The 22606-nt window shown below is 33.8% G+C and overlaps 2 protein-coding genes and 1 long non-coding RNA gene across 3 annotated transcripts; all 3 read right to left on the bottom strand.

Annotated features, from left to right (window-relative positions):
• Positions 1–295: 295 nt before the first annotated feature.
• Positions 296–3123, bottom strand: LOC140060529 (uncharacterized). Its single transcript, XM_072106786.1, has 3 exons — positions 1509–3123; positions 1161–1303; positions 296–948 (listed from the first exon to the last, which is right to left on the bottom strand). Exons 1-3 carry the CDS (start codon positions 2487–2489, stop codon positions 651–653), a joined length of 1422 nt encoding a protein of 473 aa, XP_071962887.1. The 5' UTR covers positions 2490–3123; the 3' UTR covers positions 296–650.
• A 5585-nt stretch (positions 3124–8708) lies between these two features.
• LOC140060928 (uncharacterized) lies at positions 8709–9824 on the bottom strand. The gene is made up of 3 exons (XR_011847381.1): positions 9320–9824; positions 9025–9049; positions 8709–8762 (listed from the first exon to the last, which is right to left on the bottom strand). It is a non-coding gene; the product is annotated as an uncharacterized lncRNA (long non-coding RNA).
• Positions 9825–11086: 1262 nt separating this feature from the next.
• Positions 11087–13529, bottom strand: LOC140061303 (uncharacterized). The gene is made up of 6 exons (XM_072107812.1): positions 13100–13529; positions 12685–12890; positions 12282–12488; positions 12014–12050; positions 11719–11850; positions 11087–11626 (listed from the first exon to the last, which is right to left on the bottom strand). The coding sequence occupies exons 1-6, from the start codon at positions 13527–13529 to the stop codon at positions 11283–11285; spliced, it is 1356 nt and encodes a 451-aa protein (XP_071963913.1). The 3' UTR covers positions 11087–11282.
• Between the last annotated feature and the right edge of the window lie 9077 nt (positions 13530–22606).

Raw genomic sequence — 22606 nt, 5'->3', positions numbered from 1 at the left:
ATTTCTTTGAGTTTTTTTTTGTTGCAATTATGATAAAAGTAATATAAAATAATACACAGATATCGGTCATTTCTCACGATTGAATTCATAATTTGATTTACAATACCACTTACAGTAAAAATATCGTAGATCTACATGGTCTTTATTGTAATAATATTAATCACACTTTTTTAGTTAAATCATTGATACATGTACGAAAATATGTGCTATTATTAGTGTTATTATAACGGGTTTTGTTTTTGTTTTTGTTTTGTTTTATCTACCAGTCCGTTTCAAACGTTACAAGCACCTATTACTCTTGAAATTACGATTAAAACGCTTTAAAGAAAAACTTACACACTTATTAAAAACATAAAAAATTGTATTTAACAATTAGAAATACATTACAAGTTACTTTTAAGAAATTATTCGTAAAGTTAATCATTATCCACACAATGACAAACAATCACATGATTATTAACGATCAATGGAATTAGGCCTAGATCTAAGTGAATTAACTTCAATACAATAATACAACCATTTTTAGGAATATCATCACAAAAATAATTCAACTGGTACTACTATACTAAATGAGAACAGATCATGAACAGTTGATATTCTTGAGATCTGCAATCACTATTAAAGACTGTAATGTTTGCATAACATTTCTCTCATCTTTTAATATCTCTAAACGTGAGATTTATTCTTGGTAGCTTGATGGATTGATTTTTAGGCAGTGAATGGTACCAGTACTCATTAGTGGGATAATTCATCATTAATAATGTACCGTGTTTAAGATCAACAGTTACTGGCTCAATGATTCTTTTGGGACTCTTACCTCGCGCATCACCATGTCGAAATCTAAACATACGTGTCTGCCCCAATGATACAGAGGCGATTGGACTAAACTGATTCATGTCTTTCTCATCATCTTTGTGTTCGCCAATGTAATCACTTCCAGTAGCATATCTATAGAGTAACGACAAAATACAATAGAAAATAAAATATTTTAAGATGAGACTAAAAAAACCCAATTATCCATTAAAACAATCTTATCTAGCAAATTGCAGAAATCATCCAGTATGAATACTGATAGTGTTCATTCGTTTTAGAGGTAAACGATGGACCCTTTTAATCAATAAATAAAATAAATAAATAAAATAATAAACAAGAATATTTACCGGTTGACCAAAACAAAATTGAAGTAATGTCCTGTAACCGATTTTAAAAGGTCGCGGAGATCTTTCAGGAATGGTGGCCACGGTAAAGCTGGTACTGTATTGCCTGAATATTTGTAAGTTAAGCCCGAATCGCCAAACGAAACCTGCAGAGAGGAAACCATACAAAGAAAGTCATTTATTATTTGGTGAGATGTAAATGAACACGCCTAAATAAAATAATTTACAGTAAAAGAGTAAATTACACCTATAGCTACACAGCGGTAAATAAAGAAAAACAAAGGAAACGATATACAAGTAATTAACAAGTCATTAATACAAAACCACGGATAAAAACATAATGGAACTAACCTGTTTTCTAGAAATATTAAACCACTTTCCGTACACTTTCACCTTTGCAAGATCACCGGTAAAATAGTCAATCTCTTCCTCACATCTTTTAAACAAGGTATCGGCTGCTCCTTTATCAAGAAGTTGAAGGTAATCACAGTCTAAATTTTCCCCTATTATCTTTTGCACCGATAACTTATCAGGAGGTAGCAATTGATGTTCTGAATTGAATAAACGTCCTCCATTACCGTTTTTGTCAACACCCGCTTCAACAGTAGCCGCATTATCATTACCAACCTCCTCAATCATCTTTTGTATTTCACCGTGTTTTTCAATTATCTTGAACCACTGACTCTTTGGAAGGTTTACACCTTTTTTACCGGGTTTAAACTTGCCTCCTTCTTCTGACTGGTAATAGCGGCGAATACACACAAATTGTTCTTCTTTCCAGTTACTAACTACCACATGAATTATGTCCGAAAGTGGGATTCTTACTGCCTCCACCATGTTAATGTCTCTTTGTAAGTCTTCCAGTGCCTGAATAATTAAATCAATATTGTTGAAAAGTTTTTGCCACAGCAGAACGGGTAAATTAATACCTAGAGGTCCAGGTTTGAAGGCACCATATTCTTCCGTTTGGTAATACTCTCTGAGACAAACATAAACATCGTCACCCCATCGTTGGGCCACTACATGGCGTTTTTCAGACAAGAAAATCCGATTCTTTGAAGTTATGGAAATCTTTGGTACACCATCGGTCATTACGGCAAAATCTCGGGCGCTCATTCCTGAGGCTTTACTCAAACCTTTACACTCATCTGTTTGACCGTTAAAAGATTTTATAGAATCCATTATATTCGCTGATGTAGAAGCCATCGTTGGTAATTTTAAACTGCTACACTCGTCAGCTTGACCATTAGAACTCCCCATAACTCTTTTCATAGTCCTACGGGCTTTCTCACCAATTGCTAATTTCGGAGTAGGTAAACAGTTGAAACTCATGTTTATAGACTGTAGAGAGTTACAGAGAGTGAAACGAACGATTACGCTTGAGTCAGGATATATATGCAGCTCAGTAGGGAAGTAGCCCAGTACAGTAATTAAAAAGATAATGATTGTTATTTCCGGTCAATCGTTTCCGTGACACGTGCGAAACACAATTTAAATATCCTCGCACAACAGCTTAAAAATAGTCTCTGAATTAATCAGGGTATTGACAAGAAAATAAACGAAATGTCTATACCGAGGCAATGAATATTCCCCGTGCATATTTAGTTCGTTGTAAACGGTATCGACTGAAACATACTTCTTATCCAGAACCTCCCGATAAAAATAGTCAATCTGTTCTTCTAGAGACTTCATACAACAGAAATCATGATCTTTTTGACTGCTCCTGTCAAATTCACAACCATAACATGCCGCTTTACTTAAAACCCAACACTTGGCTAACACTTGAGCAGCAAACAATTGTTTAACCAAACGCTCCATTTTCAACAAAAATTCTCTCTCCACCTCGTCCACGTACGTGAATATACAACTTGTAGGCCTGTTATTCCTCTCGACTCCTTCATCTATACCGACGGGGATAACCTCTTCGGCCTCCGTGTAACGATCATCTATATCACTGCCTGGAACAACAACAGTCTCCTCGTCATCGCTAATTATTATAACAGTATCTTCACAACTCCCTTGCGAAAAATATATACTTCCAGACATAATAAAATACTGTAAAGAGATACTCTACGCAAAAATAGACAAAACAACTGGAGAATAGTACAACAATAACCGCTTCACTTTGTTTCACCGTCTTAAATCATAAATAAAGTAATGACGTCACTCACCACGTACCAGAACCTCGCGCCGAAAAAATAATAAATAAGAGACAAAGAAACACCTGGCGGAAATTACATAACTAGTACGAAACCAGGAAAAGAACGACCTTCATTAGAAACACCTGGCGGAAATTACATAACTATTACAATAACAGGAAAAGAACGACCTTCATTAGAAACACCTGGCGGAAGTTACATAACTATTACAATAACAGGAAATGAACGACCTTCATTAGAAACACCTGGCGGAAATTACGTAATCAGGAAATACACCAAGGTCATTTTCTGTCTGAAGTACCTCTTTTTCTACTTTAATTTCTGAAATAATTAACTTTGAAGACGTAATCATTTTCACTATATTATAGGAGAGGACATTCCCCAGGTACTGATTGAATGCCTACACCAGTTAGGAAATAATTCTTTTAATTAAAAAACATCAAGTAAGAGTGATTACCTAGTAATTTGCTTTTTGACTTTTTGCTTAGTAGATTTGCAAACCGTTTACACTTTTCTTTGGTATTATCAAACAGTTCCTCTTTCTCAAGGTGGAAAACAACATCCCATATATTTTTAAAGTTACGGCCTTTAAGTTTGTAAGAATTAATAACAGTATGAAAATTATCAGAGCCAACATCAGTTAGAGCTTCAAAAAGTTTCTTTCGGTATAGTGTTAATCTTGTTCCTATTGTTTCACTGCATTGTACAGTCTGTTTATATTCGGCTATAAGTGTTTTTGCCGATATCTGTTTGGTGGTTTCAGCAACATCTGACAAGAGGGTGACATCAGTAACTGAAATCTTTCCAATGTCATCAAGTTCATTGAATAATTCTAGTGCTGTAGTACTATCTTCTAAATTTCCACTTGGTATAATGTCATGTAGAAGCATTCTTAACCGAAGGTATTTATCACCAACACATTCTTTGCTGAGGTTTGCTAACAAATCTTGAAATGCGGTCTTATCTGTTTCCTGTAATTAAAAAAATCATCAATAAGGGAAAAATAAGAGCATATTAACATTAACAAAATTATATATTGGCAGACTCGAATGATGTATTTGAAAACTGATGTAATTGTACTGTATTGCAGAAAATTGCATAGGCATTAATACTTACCTATTTCAAATTCTAAACATACTAGATGCCAGATGGTTCTCGAATACACGGTAATTTCGGTGTAAAAAAACTGGCGATTTTCAATGTACGGCTATAAGGCTATGTTGTGTACCGCAGGACTAAATAATACCTGTCGTTCACAGGAACGAAAAAATAGACACGGTGATTTATTTAGCACCATGGGAACTTCCGAAATAAAAACTTGTTGCAAAATGAGTCCAAATTAATTGTTTAAATTTGAATGTTTTTGTGTTGGTATCGCTCACCGAATACTTGTAAATTCTGACACATTGGATGTTTGATGAATTTGCTTATGATAAAATTAATTAGACATGACAGTCGCATAGTTTATTTCACCGCTACGCCTTTAAAATATATTTCCCAACTGCAGTAATAAACTTTAAATAATTATTTGCATTTCGTATTTATAACAATGTACCTAGTCTGGGTTCCAGACGGAGTTTTGTTTTAATATTAGTAAAAAGATAAATATTTTGGCACATATGGCGTTTCATACGTATACTACTTGAGACAAAAATCAAATAAAAACAAATAAATAAAAAAAGACATGAATACAGACTTGGGGCAAGTCTACAATGTACCATACTAAACACAGACGGCAACAAAGTACCTATTGCAGCTCTTATTCTTCTATCGTAGGTCTGTAGATACTCTTAGACTAAATAAAACCGTTCAGCAAAAAAATAAACATTCAATATAATATTTGTGAATTCTCGTACTTCTTGCTACGTTTCGGCTATCTTCAGAGCTGTTGAGTCTCGTTCTTAACAAAACATATTTTACGTTTGATGGTGATTTTTTAAACAGAAGGCGGGAATGGCAATGGGTAGCCCTGTTAGCCCCATAATGGCGAATATGTTCACGGAAGACAACGTGCCACAGAAACAGCAACATCACACCGATATTCTGGCGCAGATATGTAGATGACATCCTGGCAATCGTACCAATTGGATTAGAAGAACTCCTCCAATATTTGAACACCATTGACCAGACAGGCCAAATAAAATTCAATATGGAGAACATGCAAAACAATACCATCCCTTTCCTCAATACTCTTATCACCATCCAAGACAATAGAAACATCAATGTATAGAAAATGTACACATACATACCTGCACTTCTAATCTAACCACCTACTCAAACACAAACTCAGCGTAGTCAACACCCTAGTATTTAGTGAATAGATGTGAATCCATCGCATCGACAGAAGGACAATAACAAGAAATGAGTCACATTAAAGCAACATTATCAACATGCGGATATCCAAACTTGAGTTTCGAAAGAGTCAAGAACAAAAATGAACATAAGAAAACAAATAAAGACAAAGAAATAACTAAACAACAGATAGCGAAAAATCCAGAGTAAACATCGATTTACCGTACGTGGAAGGAATGATTGAAAGATTAAGAAGAGCATTGAAACATCACAACATAAACATAAATACAACTCCCAAAAACAAATTAGGAGAAAGTCTTAAATCAACCAAAGGATAAGATTTTGCTTGTTTGTTTTATTCGGTCCAATCAACATACCAAGGATTTACCCATAAAGCTAAAAAAAAAGCTTAATTCCAATGAGGTCCTTAAAACAAAAACATAGAAAAATTCACAAAAATATAACAGTTCACAAGACTATCAGTCTAGCTATGCACATTACTAAGATAAAGCTTTATAGCACTTTTATACTCATTAAGTGTTTTTATACCTTTAATGTTTGATGAAAGATTATTCCAATATTTAATAGTATTATATTAAAATGTTTTCGAAGCTAACCCTTTGATATTAGGAATTACAAAATGTCCATTTTTTATTTCCTCGTACAGTAGCCTGTTGTTTAGAAATCTTTGTAAAAATTGTCTGCTAAAAAAGTGGAATCTACATCATGGTATATCTTATATACGTGGACAAGTCAATAATCAAATTTCTAACAATAGGGACTTTACGAAACACGACGGGAAGCCACAGAACGGTGCTCATGAATAATTTATGCATGAGCTTTAACAAATTGGGCGGAGCTTAGCGTAATTCCGTCGTCTTAACTTTTTGAGGACGATAAAGTTGTAATTTCCCGTTTACGAAGAACGACTAGAAATAATGTATTTATAACCTTGAATATACAGTTCAACTTACACTTAAACGTAGAATTTTCAAAACTATAAATAATATTTGAACTTGTAATTTAATTGTTTAATGAAATAACATTTTTATTGGGTTAAAATTTCTGTGTTAAAAGCGGCGTTTGAATGCAAGGCCCAAGCTAGGAAGGCCTATGCTGTATCACCAGAGCCAAGCGATTCAGAAGGGCCCCGCCACGAGACAGGGGCCATATAAATATGGTTATTCATGAGGCAGACATTTAAACATGCATGTTCAATTCTTTAAGATTTTGACTTGCACTACTATGCCTTAAATATAAAATAAATCTAGGTACTATCCTTACTTTATGTTTCTCTTTTTTCCATGAAGTATTTCGCACAAATAATTCTGTTTTGTTTTCGAGTGAATCCAGAATTTTCTCTGCTGTTGGTCTTTGGTCTGGTTGGTACATCCAGCAATTCAGCATCACATCACGCAAGCGTACGTCACATGTATCATCAATTTCTAAATAACCTTTATTGTTAACCACATGTTGAATAATTTCTACAATACTCAGAACTTTGTATGGCTCCTTCTTGTGATACAATTCCCATAAGACTACTCCTAAGGAGTATACATCTTGTTTAAAATGTAGGCCCACACTTGTATATCTATTCATAACTTCGGGAGACTTCCAGAGAATTGTATCGCGAAAAGTACGTGAGGTAGCGTCTTGATGTTGGAATTCCGAAAAGCCGAATTCGGTTAATTTGATAATATTTCCAAACACTAAATAATTCTTCGATTGTATGTCGTTATGCAATATTTCGTGACGGTGAATATACTCCACCGACCGTACGGCCTGTTTGCACCAATCTAAGTAGTCGAATTGAGGTCTTGTCTTATGTAAGAAATCATATAGGCTTCCGTCGGGTGTATATTCAAGCACTAACGATGCTGACGTGGGCAGTTCATACTCAATAGTCCCCAACAGTTGGATAACATTTTCGTGTCGTAGGTTCTTCAATATATCTACCTCCCTTTTCTGTAGACCAATTGGGACAGTCTTCACCACTACTGACCTGCGAGTATCTAATACAACTCCCCATTTCCCATTAACACCTTTCATTGCTTCTTTCTGGATCTCGATCTCATTTGGTCGAAATACACGTAAGGTATCCATGCTATCTGACTGTCAAAAAATTAACTATTCAATATCGAATACGGAAGAGCATGCATGGATCGGTTTGAACACAAATTGGAAATATTTCCCATGAACATAAAGAAAACATGTAACAATACGATATGGCCTACGTATGATTTGTGTTTTGTAAGTGCTCGTTCGTGTATAATACTGTCAGCTTTTAAAAATAGTCAATTAGCAGCAATAACCTGCAGTATTCAGCAGTGGATAAAGGGTTTATTAACAATAACCTTATTTTGTGTATCAAACGTTTCTTATATTAAATCTTTAATCAGCATATTTCTTTTACAGTCAGAAGCATTGCCTGTCGTCTTTTTACATTGATCAAAGTAGAAGAGAAGTCAGGGCTAACTTTTAAAGTACTTTTTATATACAATTCAGTTTATTACAAATATTGTTAGCACAATACAAATATCTAATTTCTTATGATACCCTGCGCAATTAGTTTATAAATTAGGTTTTCGATAGCATGTTCATTTGCTCCACCCATTGATTTGTAACCCCCTGCTTTCGCTTTAATTCCAGTTTCAATATCGGTAGCTGTTGAAAAAAACTTCCACCATTCATGGCCACCATCAAACTTAAATTCTCGATCATATACTCTCACCTGTAATGTTAAAATAAATAAAAGTTATTTATCTTCTTTTTCTAACGTCTGAACAACGATCGTTATGAACAATACAATACAATAAAATACCAGGCCAATTAAAAATACATAATTAAGCTACAATGAAAACACGGACATTATAAACTATCGTTTTGGAGGCCTACGCGTCTTCAGAATACCAGTGTCATGTGAGACGACAGAAATGTTTATTTATTAGTGTCAAATTTGAATATAATGTCAGGGGTTCAGAACAAGGTCCAATAACTACTCCTTTCTATTTCAAAAATTCAGTTATACTTAATAGATAGACAGCCTACCGTCCCAGAATAACTTCTCTTAAGATCATTTTCCTTTATTCGTCGGAGTCCTTCTTTTTGCCAATCCAAAGGAGCATTGACGTGTGGTGAAGAAGTGGTTTTCTCTCTATATTTGGACAGTATTATCGCATTAAATAAATATGGACTGATGCTAAAAACGTTTCAAATATTTTTTAATGGGACTACTTGTCGGACAAAGGGATGAGAATTGTCAATTTAATTCAATTCCAGCATCATGGTGTAAGCATAAATACATTAACTACATATAATATACAAACAATTTGACCATTACGTCATTGCTGGACCATTATAATAATTTTTCAGAGGTAATTCATTAAGATTATTTTTGGTGAAGTCATTATTCTCACCTTCTTTACAGAGTCTTGGGAGCGGCTGCTGAAAAGAATAAATGGAAACATTTAACGTAACGTACAATTTCATAAATACACATTAAGATTAAAACTCTAATGAAACCTTTCCCCAAGTTTAAATATGCTCAGGCAATAGTTGTTCATAATAATCTATGGTAAGGGTATGCTAACCATTGAGAAATCAATGCACTTATAACTAACTTTCTAGACCAATGATAATGATACTCTCAATTTAGAAAAGATTAACAGTATACTGTCCGAGATCCTCTTAATCTTCTCTAGTCTAATTTACCTAGTAAAATACTTCGTGCCATTTCGTTCAGGAGATCTGCAAATAGTTTTAGCTTGTCCTGTGTATCTAAGAGTTTCTCTTTCTCAAGGTAAAAAACAACATCCCATATATTGTTAAAGCCATAGTCTTTCAGTGCATAAAAACCAATAACCTTAAGTAAATCATCACGCCCAACATTCCTGAGGGCTTCGAAAAGTGCCCTTCGATATGATGTTAAACTGGTTCCTATGTTTCACTGCATTGTATAGTCCTTTTATAATCGACGATACGATTTTTTGCCAATGTCTGTTCGGTGGTTTCAGCAACCTCTGACAAAAGGCTTACATCAGTTTTTGAAATTTTTCCAAGTTCAACAAGTTCATTGAATAATTGAAGTCCTATAGTGCTAACTTCTAAACATCCAATAGGTATAATACCATGTAGAAGCATTCTTAACCAACGATACTTTAAACCGACATAGTCTTTGCTGAGATCTGTTAGAAATTGCTTAAATTTGATCTGATCAGTATCCTATAAATTCAAAATTTATCAGTAAAAAAGATATGGCATTAGCATAAATAAAGCTGCTATGCTTATGACGAGTCATAAACATTATTGATAAATTACGCTGTATGAAACTGTTATTATTATTGAGTTATCTGGAAACATAAATTACAGCAGGAAAGAAAACGTGTTATTGAGCATGACTCATATGAATTCATCGTTAAAAAACAACGTACCATAGTTAAAATGTCTTTCCATTTCACGATTATATAGCATTCTGAATCTAAAACAATCCTATCAATAGGCCTATAATGAAGACGTTCACCGAGGTAATGCCATTACACTGATGGGCCTACGTCGATGGTAAGATAAACTAGGCCTAGTAACATCACTCGATAGAGGAGGATATAGTGGAATATCAGGTACAATGTATTATTAGTCAGTATTTGCCAGATGGTAATTTTGCTAATACAATCCCAAAAAATAGACTGTACTTACCATGCTTCACATAGTGCTGCTATAACTTCGATACATTCTATTTAGGCCACCATTTTAAACACAATTATTTTTACCACTTTAATGTTATGCATCAGTTAATTTCAATTCATAACTCACACAGGAAATTCCAAAGTATAAAAATACAAATTATAATATGAATGGTTTTGATTCTAACTGCTGGTTCGTTTAGGCTAATTCCTTCGTAGAATAAAGAGAGCGTACTTTGAAGTCGAATGGAATTATGACAGTAAATTTCATCATAGGAAATACATACAGCCAAACTGTCAACTGTACTTGCGTCACAGGAAATAGTGTACGGAAACCACACAACATAGGTTTAGATGTACTTCCTCCTCCTAGTTATCATACATGGGAACGACAGTATATGTTAACAGTTGACGTAGGTACACCTAATGCATGGAGCAAGTTTATATACACCAGGTATTGTGGCCACGCCAAACACAATTATCACAAGACGCGTAAAATATTTCCAGATGTATGTATTAATATATGTATGTAATACTGCAGCACTCGGCTTCATGCTTAGGTTTTAGAAAAATGTACGAACTTGTATGCCGAACTTAAATCATTTATATTTGTTTTAATATTAAAGTGTAATAAATTCTCTTTAAATTTCAATTTGAAAGGAAAACTTCGACATTAGTTATATAAATTTTTATTAAGAACCTAAAAAAACCCAAAATATAATCAACTTTATGGTTTAAGACTACACAAGCATAGATTTCCGTGTCTCTAAACATGAAATAAAATGTAAATGTACATAATTATAGGCCTACATTTGAAAAAAAAAAAGTTGTATGCCTAGAGAGGGAATAAATTAAAATGTAATAAGTAGTGGAATAATTTATATTTTAGTTTTGAAAAATACCATCTACATGTAGTACTGGTATTCGTATTTACGGTTACCATTTTTGTTAACCGTTTGATGTTACCCAGATCTTACATGTATCATATAGAAAACTTAACATTCGCCCTCACTAAAACTAATATCGTCAATAACAACTATTTGTTTACCGCTACCAGATGCTTTTCCGCAAAACATAAAGTAGGAATTTTGTTTATTGACAGTATTGATGGTAACGGTTGCAGAGTTCCATTGTTCATGACGATGTTTGGGGCTTTTGAATCCCTTTTTATGTTCGCCGTTAAAAATGTGATCTACATCGATTTGTGAATCCCTGTTACTAATATAATAATCAAATTTGAGACACACGTCGTCCCATTCGTCTGGTATTTCTGGACTGTTAAGGTAGCCCTTCTTTCTGGATTCTCTGCCATTTTTTGCAACATAGATGTAATAATTATCTGAAATTATAAAATCCATAGTTCTAATTGCTATCAAAATATGACGTCAGTCAGGGTTATTGAAAAAAAAAGTAAGAATAATTATGCTTTACCTGATCCTGAGTAACGCTCTCCTAAATTGTAGCCGGAATTAATTATTTTATTGTGTATCTCCCAATTTTCGCTACCATGATCCTCCCAGCCAGCATAATTAATGTTTTTGTGGTTGAAATCATTCAAAATACCTTTAAAATAAAATCATACTAACAAATATGTAGGCATATGCTATGTAACCGTACACTGAAATACTTCTGTTTAATTTATTTTAAACTGACTTTGCCTCCTAACACGGCTGTATATCTGTAAAAGAAGATATTCTATAAGTATGAATGTTGAATGTATACTTACTGCTTGAGATCGTCCGTTCTCTAGCTGGAGCTGTCGACTATTAACAAATAAATAAAACAATCAGTGCTTATTTATCGTATACCACACTAATTAGCCTACATCAACACATAGAGGAGAACTTATCCCAATGATCGTCATATCCTAACAAAAATCGACATCTATCATTTAATGTCAATACTCCTAACATTTGAATATGATACTACAATGTAATAGCATGGAGGAATTATATATATATTTGCAAAAGGTAATCAGTAAAAATATACATTACCCTTTCATGCCTATTATTTCCCTTCATTTCTCTGGGTGCTTCTTCTTTATTCCCGTCTTTGGAGGGCGCTGTTAGTGTTGTAGTCGTTTCTCCAACTGGTTCTGTAGTCGGTTCTATAACTGGTTCTGTAGTCGGTTCTATAACTGATTGTTGTATAACGATGGCAACCAACACAGCTACTACAATCAGTGATATCCATAGACAAGTCTAGAAAATAGTAGATATAAGACAATCATTTTTAATATTGTTTGGATTTTGTGAAAAAGGAACCTTAATTTTTCGCAGTCATTTAAAAGTATATCACGCGTAATTAATACCTAAATAACAATAACATAAATTATATGCGAGGAATTGTTTAACCTCACTGGGCCTATAAAAAAAATCAAGTTGATATTATCCTTACTGTGTGTTTTTCTAATATGTGTTTCTTTTTTTGTCCGGCAATAGGCTTACTAAGGACAAATGTTTCAGTTCCCTCATGATCACGTGACGTCAGCATATCTTCCGCGTTTGGTCTTCGTTTTGGTTCGGGAAAAGGAGCTGTTACAGGCTGATGAGTTTGTTTGAACTGTATATCCAAGTGTTGATAAGGTAAAGACTTAGCAGCATCTGTAACAAAAAAGTTTTAAAATAACTCCTGTGTTCCGACACTGAAAAATCCAGTAAAAAATATTCTGAAATGTTTAAGAATCGAATGTAACCTCCAAGTTTAGGGTAAAGTTATGACTATAGAATAAACTCCTCTTCCTATACATCCATTTGGAAATAACACAATTTTAAACCAGATATGTATGTATGTTTGACCGATTCTAACTTACCTAGTAAAATATTTCGTGCGGTTTCATTTAGCAGATCTGCGAACGTCTTGCACTTGTCCTGCGTATCATCTAAGTGTTTCTCTTTCTCAAGGTAGAAAACAACATCCCATATATCGTCGAAGTTACGAGCAGCAAGGGGGTAGAAGTTAGTAACATTCAGCAAATCATTAGGCCCAATATTCACAGTAGTTTTATAAAGTGCCTTTCGATATGGTGTTACTTTTGTTTTGGTCTTCCTGCATTGTATGATCTTTTTATATTCTGCTATACGATCTTTTGCCGATGTCTGCTCGGTAACTTCGGCAATTTCTGACAAAAGGGTAACATCAGTTTTTGAAATCTTTCCCGATTCAGCAAGGTTATTAAATAATTGAAATCCTGTAGTGCTTACTTCTAAACATTGAATGGGTATAATACCAAAGAGAAGCATTCTTAACCAACGGTAATTTACACCTACATAATATTTGCTGAGATCTGTTAGAAATTGCTTAAATTTTATCTGATCTCTTTCCTGTGAAAATAAAAACAGTCGTAAGAAATTTTTTTTAAAAGAACTCACACATAAAATAACAATACTGCGAATTACTCTTAAATGAATCAATAAATACATCATCATTATGGATTAAATATACTACAATACTAAGTAAATAGCATCTTCACAAAAAGCAAAATATCCCTATCCGAAAATAGGCATAGTCACACACCTATGAAATATAATTTAAACACATAGTGGATCCAATGGGTGGGGTTCATCGTCCGGCCCTATTTTAAATCCTGGATCCGTCAGTGAAACCTGTACGTCCTCGATTAATTCGGATGGTGACGCATATCTAGATCCAGTATTTAGTTGTAACCGAGTACTAAATACAGTTTTTTTTAAATAAGCTACTTACCATGCTTTCAAAATTCTGAAGTCAAACATCGATATCTGTGATGCACTGTATCATGTATGTATTTCGGCCTTAACACTAATTGAGTATGCATGAACTAGTAATTTCAATCAATTTGAATCACAAAAGGCCAGGAAATTCCAAAGTATAAAAATACAGCTTGTTGTTATTTATTTCGTTTAAACTAAATCAATCCATGATACAAAGATCGTCATCATTTTTGGACCGTAATACATGGCCGTTACGAAAGTACTTCATCAATGTAAATCAGTTCAGTTTAAATTTCATAAACACTAATATTTAAATAATGACATAACAAAATATAAAAATGCAAGCAAAAAGAGATCAGAAAGCATTATTAGCACGGCCTAAGTAGATACTTACTAGGACCCAGGACAAATACTACAGTTACCAAAATGAAAAACAAAGGTATACAAACAAAAATAAATGCAAATGTAGTATACAGTTTAATTCGTTGGTCAACGAACAAACGTAAACGTAGTTTAGTCGTTGCCCAATTAAAGGAATTCATACCAACATTTTAAAGAAATAAATAATGTGACGGACTCCATTAAATAACGTATAAAAAATATAAGAAATAAAAAAGTATAAGCATTCTTAACACTACTCCAAATAGGATATGCATCGGAATTTGCATTGTTATGCATTGATTATATTAGTCCAAGTGTATCCATTTGATTGGTTGATTTTGTATCGCGTGCCGGTGATTATTAGGCCTATACAATGATGAATGTTTATAAGGGAGTGTACGTATAACCAGGGAAGAGTTTAACTCTTCCCTGGTATAACCATAGAGATATTATAGTGAACTATAATATCTCTATGGTATAACCACCCTGGTTCACATAAGTTAAATTGAGGAGAATTGTTTTTCTTGTAGATTTGCTGTTCTTTTACTCGACGAATATAAAATATTAATTATTTTAATGACAAGAGGGAGGATACTCTGCATCCCGCTTCTAAGGTTCAAGTCCCGCTTTGAAATCACATAGATGAAAGCGGTGTTTTCTGTTGATAAATTAAATAATTACTAGGGATGCGTCATTTATATTAACGCATAACAAATGTTTTGTATTCGTTGAATGGAGGGAATGATCTCTCCATTCAACTTACACTTCTTGTTTGTATACTCTCAAAATAAAATGAAATTGCAAATCACAAATATCTATTTTTATCCAACCGATTTCCTAAAACGGCTTTTGACAAAATTCCTATAAATGCATGTTATTATTTCTCATGGTTTTATCATAGAGATAATATCTCTATGGTTATACTATTGCGATATGTGGGGTCGTATCCCCTCATTTGTTGGCCCGCGTTTACATGTCTTGGATGATCGGCTCGCAAAATGAATAATCATGAACGGCTCAAGGATTCGCATGATGAGGTTGTTCTTTAATATGGATAAGCCTACTACTAATACTTTGTATAATATTTTATAAAGTTATTGAAACAATTCAAGAAATTAACACAGGTTATGTGAGTCTAATCTGGGCCCTATCCATACAATCATCAACATGTTATTGTCTAGTAATCACGAGATATGCTGTGCGTCTTTACAAAACACATTTGGGTAACCGGAAAAACTATATACATGTCATTGAGTGTGTACAGACGAGCTGGAATGGCGACCGTTTAAAAGTAACACGTAGTTTCAATAAATAAATGCAGACAATCTGAGCTATGTACCACAACCATGTTTAATTCGATTAAATTGTCATCAATCAAATACAGCTTGACGATAAATCTTTACACTAATAAAAAACCATAAACACCTTTACCAAAAATGAAAATGTAACTTGCAAACCAAAGGATGACAAGGATATTCCTATATATATATCATACAGTAGTTAAGATGTTACAAAATGGATTAACAGTACTCTATGCCTATGCGTTACACGCTATACTATACCGTAGTAGAATATATTCATACCCGACATGAATGTGTGACGTGTGAAGAAAGTAGAAAGTGTTCAAGCACGAACGTCGTGAGTATCGGCCCGGTGGACATAGTGTGCAATGAATTTGGAATCACGGCTATTATAGAACATTTGAAATTTTAACGAAACTCTTTTTAAATGTAAACAACATATAGTAATACGTCTATTTATCATGAATAGAATATAGTCGTATGACAAGTTTCAGTTCTTACCTTATCTGAATTGAAGAAACTAATGGAGAAAAGAGAAAAAGACCGCAGGTACTATTTGAGTACGCATGTGGTAGCTACACACAACAATGTGCATGGAATTCAAACCTCGTGCATTTTTAATCTACTACAGTAGATGTCTTTCGATCAATGAAACGTTTTCGTTTACTTGTGAAGCTTCAAATCACAGAAATTATAGATCATCCATATAGAGCCATTAAACACGCAACCGCATGTTTTACCGAACACGAATTAGTAGATCCGGCCTACAATTTTGATTTGGTACATAAAATACTGTGAATTGAACGACTATATTTATTACAAGTATATAGATTTCCGTGATCCTTAATAGGAAGTGAAAAATAAACAATTATAAATTTTTAAACAAATGTATTAATGATAATTTTTAAAATTTAAATACAGTAAACCAAATGAAATACAATAGATGAACATTATTTGCTAATACCACGTAGAACTAGCATTTACTATCATTTTTTGTGATCTTGCATGTGACATAAAAACATTATGGAGTCAGTGAACGACTATATATTATTACAAGCATATATATTTCAGTGACTCTAAATATGAAACGACAAAGGTGTCAATGATTTTTTTTTAAATAATAAATAAACCAATTGAAATAAAATAGATGAACATTATTATGTTAATACCATGAGAACTGGGATTTACAATCATGCATTTTAGGCATATTACAATTCTTCTTTTACATCATTATCATCAAAGCATACGTCTTCAGTAACACAAACATTATCAATAGCAACTACCTCCGTACCGTCACCAGATACTTTTCCGCCAATCAACAAGTAGGATATTTTTATATCGACAGTATTAATAGTAACTCTTGCAGGTTTCCATTTTCCTTTAGTATAACCACTGGTGAACACGTTTTCAGGTTTGCTATTTTTATAATGATCTACATCAATTTGTCCGTCAGTAATGAAGTATTCAAATGTAAGGCACGCTTCATCCCATTCGTCTGGTATTTCTGGACTCTGATTGTAGCCGGCTTTGGTTCTGCCGGTTGTTGTAACATAAAGGTAACAATCTGAAATTGTAAAGTAGGTAGACCACTGCTAGGCACATCTGAAAATGCATTACTCTACAAAAGTAGTGTGAATTTCTGTATTACGCTACCACGGCATAGTATTTTTTTAAACAATTATGTCGCTTGCATTTTGAATTTCTTTTAAAATTATTTAAACAGAAATAACCATAAGTAATTGGTTTGTCGGTCGGTTGGTCGGTTAGCACTAACTCAAATTTGATGAGCACGCGACTGCAGCCATGTATATGGCATTGTTCTGTTGTTAATGTTAATATTTTATACTATTTGAACCCTCATTCTTTTAGTATATTGCTTGTAATCTTGTTCTTGTATATTTTTATTGTTATTGTAATCGTTTTTTACCAAGTAAATGAATACATTTATGAAATGAATATTTATAACCGGAAATTGAGTAATTTATTGAATTTCTAATATAGCATGATTAAATAATTTTACCTGATTCTGAGTTTCGGTGTACTAAATGGTCGACATTATGTTGTTTAGAGGATAGCATCCAATTCTCACTACCAAACGGAATCAAGCCAGAATTTCCATCGTTGAAATCAAAACAAACACAATCTGATATTTTTTAATAGCGTCGAAAAATAAAAGTATTAAAAGCACGCATTATTTTTTTAATGTATTACTTTAAAAAAAACATCATATCAGGTATAGAAAATACCTGTTTTTAGATCATAAATTATCTGAAAAATCACTCTCTTGATTGCCTCACTTATTTTCAATATAATAATATCTCTAAACTTACCTCCTGCTTGCCATTGCGCAACTAATACCAAAACCAGTAGTATCCAGCCAGTCTAAAAAAAAATAGGCCTAAACAAGATTAAATATTTGAAATCAATGAATGAGATGAAGACATTTTGATTGTATAGGCCTAATCATGACCTAATCGGTATCATAAGCATTCTTCACAAGTCCTGGACTCTATCGACAAAAATACATTTTCAAATTTTTTTTTATTTTATTTTATTTTTATTTTATTCAATCAAAACCAACAGCGATAAATACCGCCACTAACAGGTTTGAAACATAAAACAATACAACATCAAAAACGGTTAACAATAAAATACAGATAAAATATATATATATAAATATAAAACATAGATTGGCATGCCATAAAAAATTTCAATTAAAACAGGTTATGCAGACTGTTCAAGAAGTGAACACATCATCGTCCTCTTAAAATAACCAAGTCTATCATTAAAAATATCGATATGATTGCTATTTAGATTATTAAATGTATAAGGTAGTCTATGAAAAAGTCCCCTCTTAGTACAGTCGACACGGCTAAAAGGAATATGCAATAAATGTCTGTTTCGTGTACGACCAGGAACATTTAAACTAAATAGTGAAATTAATGAACAGTCATATTTAGAATTTAAAATATTATATAAAAAAACCATATCAGATATCGTTCGACGATTGCTGACAGAATCAATGGAAAAGGCAAAATTAACACAGTTATAAGACAGGAATCGAACAAACTTCCGTTGAACATTGTCGATTCGACGGGCCTGACATGGAGAAATTGAATTGAAAATTGCGGAACAATATTCAAGGTGAGGACGTATAATAGATTTGTATAAAGATAAAAGTGCCCTGCCGTCGTTCATAAACCTACAATTTCTCCATATTAAGCCCATCATTCTATTAGCTTTTGACAACACATGATTAATATGTGAACAAAAATTTAATTTACTATCAATAAAAATACCTAAATCTTTCCATACATAAACCATCTCAAGATCATGTCCACTCAGATTATATTTGAAGAGCACAGGCCTTTTTTTAAGTGTTATAGATAAATATCTGCATTTATTAGCATTAAGTTTTATCCCCCACTTCTCTGTCCATTCCACGAGACCATCCAGATCCTCCTGAAGTGAAAAAGCATCCTGTGGAGTGGTAATCACTTTAAACAATTTCAGATCGTCAGCAAATAAAAGAGACTCGGAATGATTAAATTTTAAAGGAAGATCGTTGATAAATAAATTAAACAAAAGCGGGCCCAGGATCGAGCCCTGCGGAACGCCCGATAACACAGGGAGCCAATCAGATGTCTCTCCCCCAATGACAACACGCTGTTGTCTATTAGTTAAATAGCTTTTAAACCAACTTAACAGTGAACCGGATAAACCAAATTTTGAAAGTTTAAAAATAAGCAAATCATGGGAAACGGAATCAAAAGCCTTAGAGAAATCAGTGTAAATCACATCGCACTGCTTCTTGCTGTTAATTGCATCGTATGATGTAGCAAGAAGCAGTGCGAGGTTGGTTTGACATGATCTCCCAGAGACAAAACCATGCTGCCTAGGACTTAAAGCATTATCAACATGTGATGACAAACCATCATGCACAATGCGCTCAAAAATCTTAGACATAGTAGGCAATAACGAAATAGGACGATAGTTACAGATTAGTTTTTTGGGACCACTCTTGTGAATTGGGACAATATTAGCGTGTTTCCAAGATGAAGGAAAAACCCCAGAATTAATAGATAGCTGAAACAATTTGCAAAGCGGATAAGAGAGTGAGGAGGAGGCACCCTTTAAGACAACGTTACTAATCTGATCAATGCCAGTAGCTTTATTGATATCAATGTTACTAAGTGCCTTTTCCACAGAATGCTGATTCACAGACAGAGAACTTAAGTTATCCACCGCATAGTCAGGAAGACCTGGATAGTCCCGGGGAACGTCCGGAGAAGGCTCACTGAAAAAAGAATGAAAATAAGAATTAAATGTGGTAGCTTTATCATAATTAGACTGGAATGAAATGTTATCGTGACTCATGACAGAAGGAAGATTATTTGACTTGTATTTAGTTTTCATCCAGCTCCAGAATCTTTTACTGTTAGTGACAATTTGCTTAGCCAAAGAGTCCAAGTAATCTTTGTACTTTTTATTGCACATTTTTTTAAAAGACGCGCGAGCAAATTTGAAATTACTTTGGGCTAACCGATTATTATTTTTTTTCAGATATCTATAATACTTTTCTTTGAGTTGAAGCGCACTTCTCAACTCATTGTCAAACCACGGAGGAAGCTTTCTGCGCTTTCTAATTTTAGGCACTGTGTCATTGACGGCAGCATTTAACAAATTATAAAACATATCCAAAGCTTCATTTAAATCACCTTCAAAATCAATTAAGACACTCCATGGAACACAGTTAAGAGTATTACATAGATTATTGACATCAAGTGCTTTAAAATTGTAAATTATACTTTTACGATTCAAATTATCATTACTACATTTAACATCAAAATTTAAACGGAAATCAATTCTCAAAGATGAGTGGTCAGATAAAAAAATATCGTTAGCAGTATAGACTTTGTCGGAAATGTTTTTACTACAAATAACAAGATCAAGCATTTTATCCATTCTTGTACAGTACGTATTGCATTGAAATAGGCCACAGCTAGAAAGCAATACATCAAGTAAGTGTTCTCCCATGGACTGAGCTGGAGCAGAATAAGGGTTACTACTCCAATTAATTTCGGGCAGGTTGAAATCTCCAAGAATGAGGAATTCACTGTTTTTGTAGTAGAGCATAGCGATTTCCACAGACGAAGTAAAACGACGGAGGACATCGGGTGTAGCGTTTGGTGGTCTATAGAATAATCCAACAAGTAGGCTACTACGCCGCTTTAGCTGAATCTCTATCCACATGAACTCCGTTGAATCACTTTCTAGGCGTTCCACTCGGTTACAGGTAAATTTGTTATTCACTAGCATCAGGATACCACCACCGCGTTTATCAGTATCTCTATCGCGTCGAAATAAAGTGTAATTAGAAACGGAAAGTTCAGAATCGAGCACGTTGCAGTTTAACCATGTTTCCGTAAGTGCGACAATATCCAAATTGCTCTGAATTAGGTGTGCATTCAGATCTGAGTTGTATACGTCCATTTTATTCTTCAGGCTACGTACGTTTTGATAGTATACCTTAACTGAAGATGTCTGAGTATTACCTGGACCTGGATTCGATTCAACATCGCCACTTAAAAGAATACAGAATGTAACAGTGGAATTAGAATAGAGCAAACGTGGTGCGCTGTAGATCTTCCTTGACGGTCTGCTGCTACGTTGGAATGCAACAACACTCGTACTACGTAGTCGTACTGCTTTGACCGCATAGATACAAATTCCAACATTTACATACAACGGTGCTAGGAATGTTGCAGCTTACCGGCTCAGAGTATCCATCGACTGGCCTTAGCCATTGATTTCTGGATGAAAATCCCATATTAAAACTTGAAAAATAGAGGCCAAGAAATAAGTTCAAAATAAGTAGCGGCACACGTAGCCCGGTCGAACACATCATGTAGACTACAGTATGCCTACGTTGACTGGCCTAGTATCCACACAATGGGTAGCCTAGCGGAGCTCGATATGAACACGTCCGCTCACAACGAGAATTAGTTTGTCAGAAACCTTTATTAACAATGTTATCGTGAATTAATGATAATCATAGTACACAATGTAATCTGAAGGCTGTATACTTACCATTCTTCACGAGTGATGTTTAACATCTATTTGATAAGGTGATGCGATGTGTAATAAAGCAACCACATTTAACCAGGTATTTTTGCGCACCACTACAACTATCGAAGAATTCATTCCAATCGATTTCCTCACAAAAGAAAATTCACATTCAAAAAGCTTGTTTGTGTCAATCCCATTGCAGTTATCGACAAATTCATTTCAATCGATTTAATCGCAAAAGCACAATTCAACAGTCATTGTTACGTACCACTGCAGTTTCTACGAATTTATTATTTCAATCGATTACCAAAAAATGCCAACGATTATTTTGTGCATACCACATTGCAATTATCAACGAATGAGTTTTAATCGATATAATCTCACGCTGCACTATTTAGCAAATCAATTTCAATCGATTTTCTCACGAGTTATTTTTTTGCGTATTATTGCAACTGGAATGGAAATTCCAACTTTTGTGTATTATACATGGCTAGGCAAGAAAATAACATTATTTGGTTAGACACAGACACAATAAATAAATAAATAAATAAATAAATAAATAAATAAATAAATACAAACACCTATGCTACTTTATACATGACTGATCTCCATGTAGTTTATTTCGATTAGATTGTCGTCACCGATGATCAATTTAATCCTCCTAACAAAACCATAAAATGAAAATGTAACTTGTAAACCAAGAGAGAACTCTTACAAAATAACATGACATAATTAATAATCAAATCACATAAAATCTAAATTCAAAGTTTCCACATTACATCTTTTTTAATTAAAAAATCATATTTTAGACATTTTCACCCTAAATATGATGAAAATTAAAGAATAGAAAGTGTAATGTCAACTAAATGCATTGTT

Source organism: Antedon mediterranea, chromosome 10, assembly GCF_964355755.1.
Source record: "Antedon mediterranea chromosome 10, ecAntMedi1.1, whole genome shotgun sequence".
Classification (NCBI taxonomy): domain Eukaryota; kingdom Metazoa; phylum Echinodermata; class Crinoidea; order Comatulida; family Antedonidae; genus Antedon; species Antedon mediterranea.
The sequence above is the reverse complement of the archived record's forward strand: the minus strand, read 5'-3'. Positions and strand labels throughout refer to the sequence as shown.

Bases quoted from the DNA above. Each gene is read 5' to 3' on its own strand.
- LOC140060529 (XM_072106786.1), bottom strand. From the start codon at position 2,489: ATGAGTTTCAACTGTTTACCTACTCCGAAATTAGCAATTGGTGAGAAA. The intron at 1,304-1,508 runs GTTAGTTCCATT...TCCTCTCTGCAG, and splicing joins TTAATATTTCTAGAAAACAG to GTTTCGTTTGGCGATTCGGG. The intron at 949-1,160 runs GTAAATATTCTT...GTTACTCTATAG, and splicing joins AATTTTGTTTTGGTCAACCG to ATATGCTACTGGAAGTGATT.
- LOC140061303 (XM_072107812.1), bottom strand. From the start codon at position 13,529: ATGCTTCTCTTTGGTATTATACCCATTCAATGTTTAGAAGTAAGCACT. The intron at 12,489-12,684 runs GTAAGGATAATA...ACTATTTTCTAG, and splicing joins ACATATTAGAAAAACACACA to ACTTGTCTATGGATATCACT. The intron at 11,851-12,013 runs GTAAGTATACAT...TTTATTTTAAAG, and splicing joins AGAACGGACGATCTCAAGCA to GTATTTTGAATGATTTCAAC.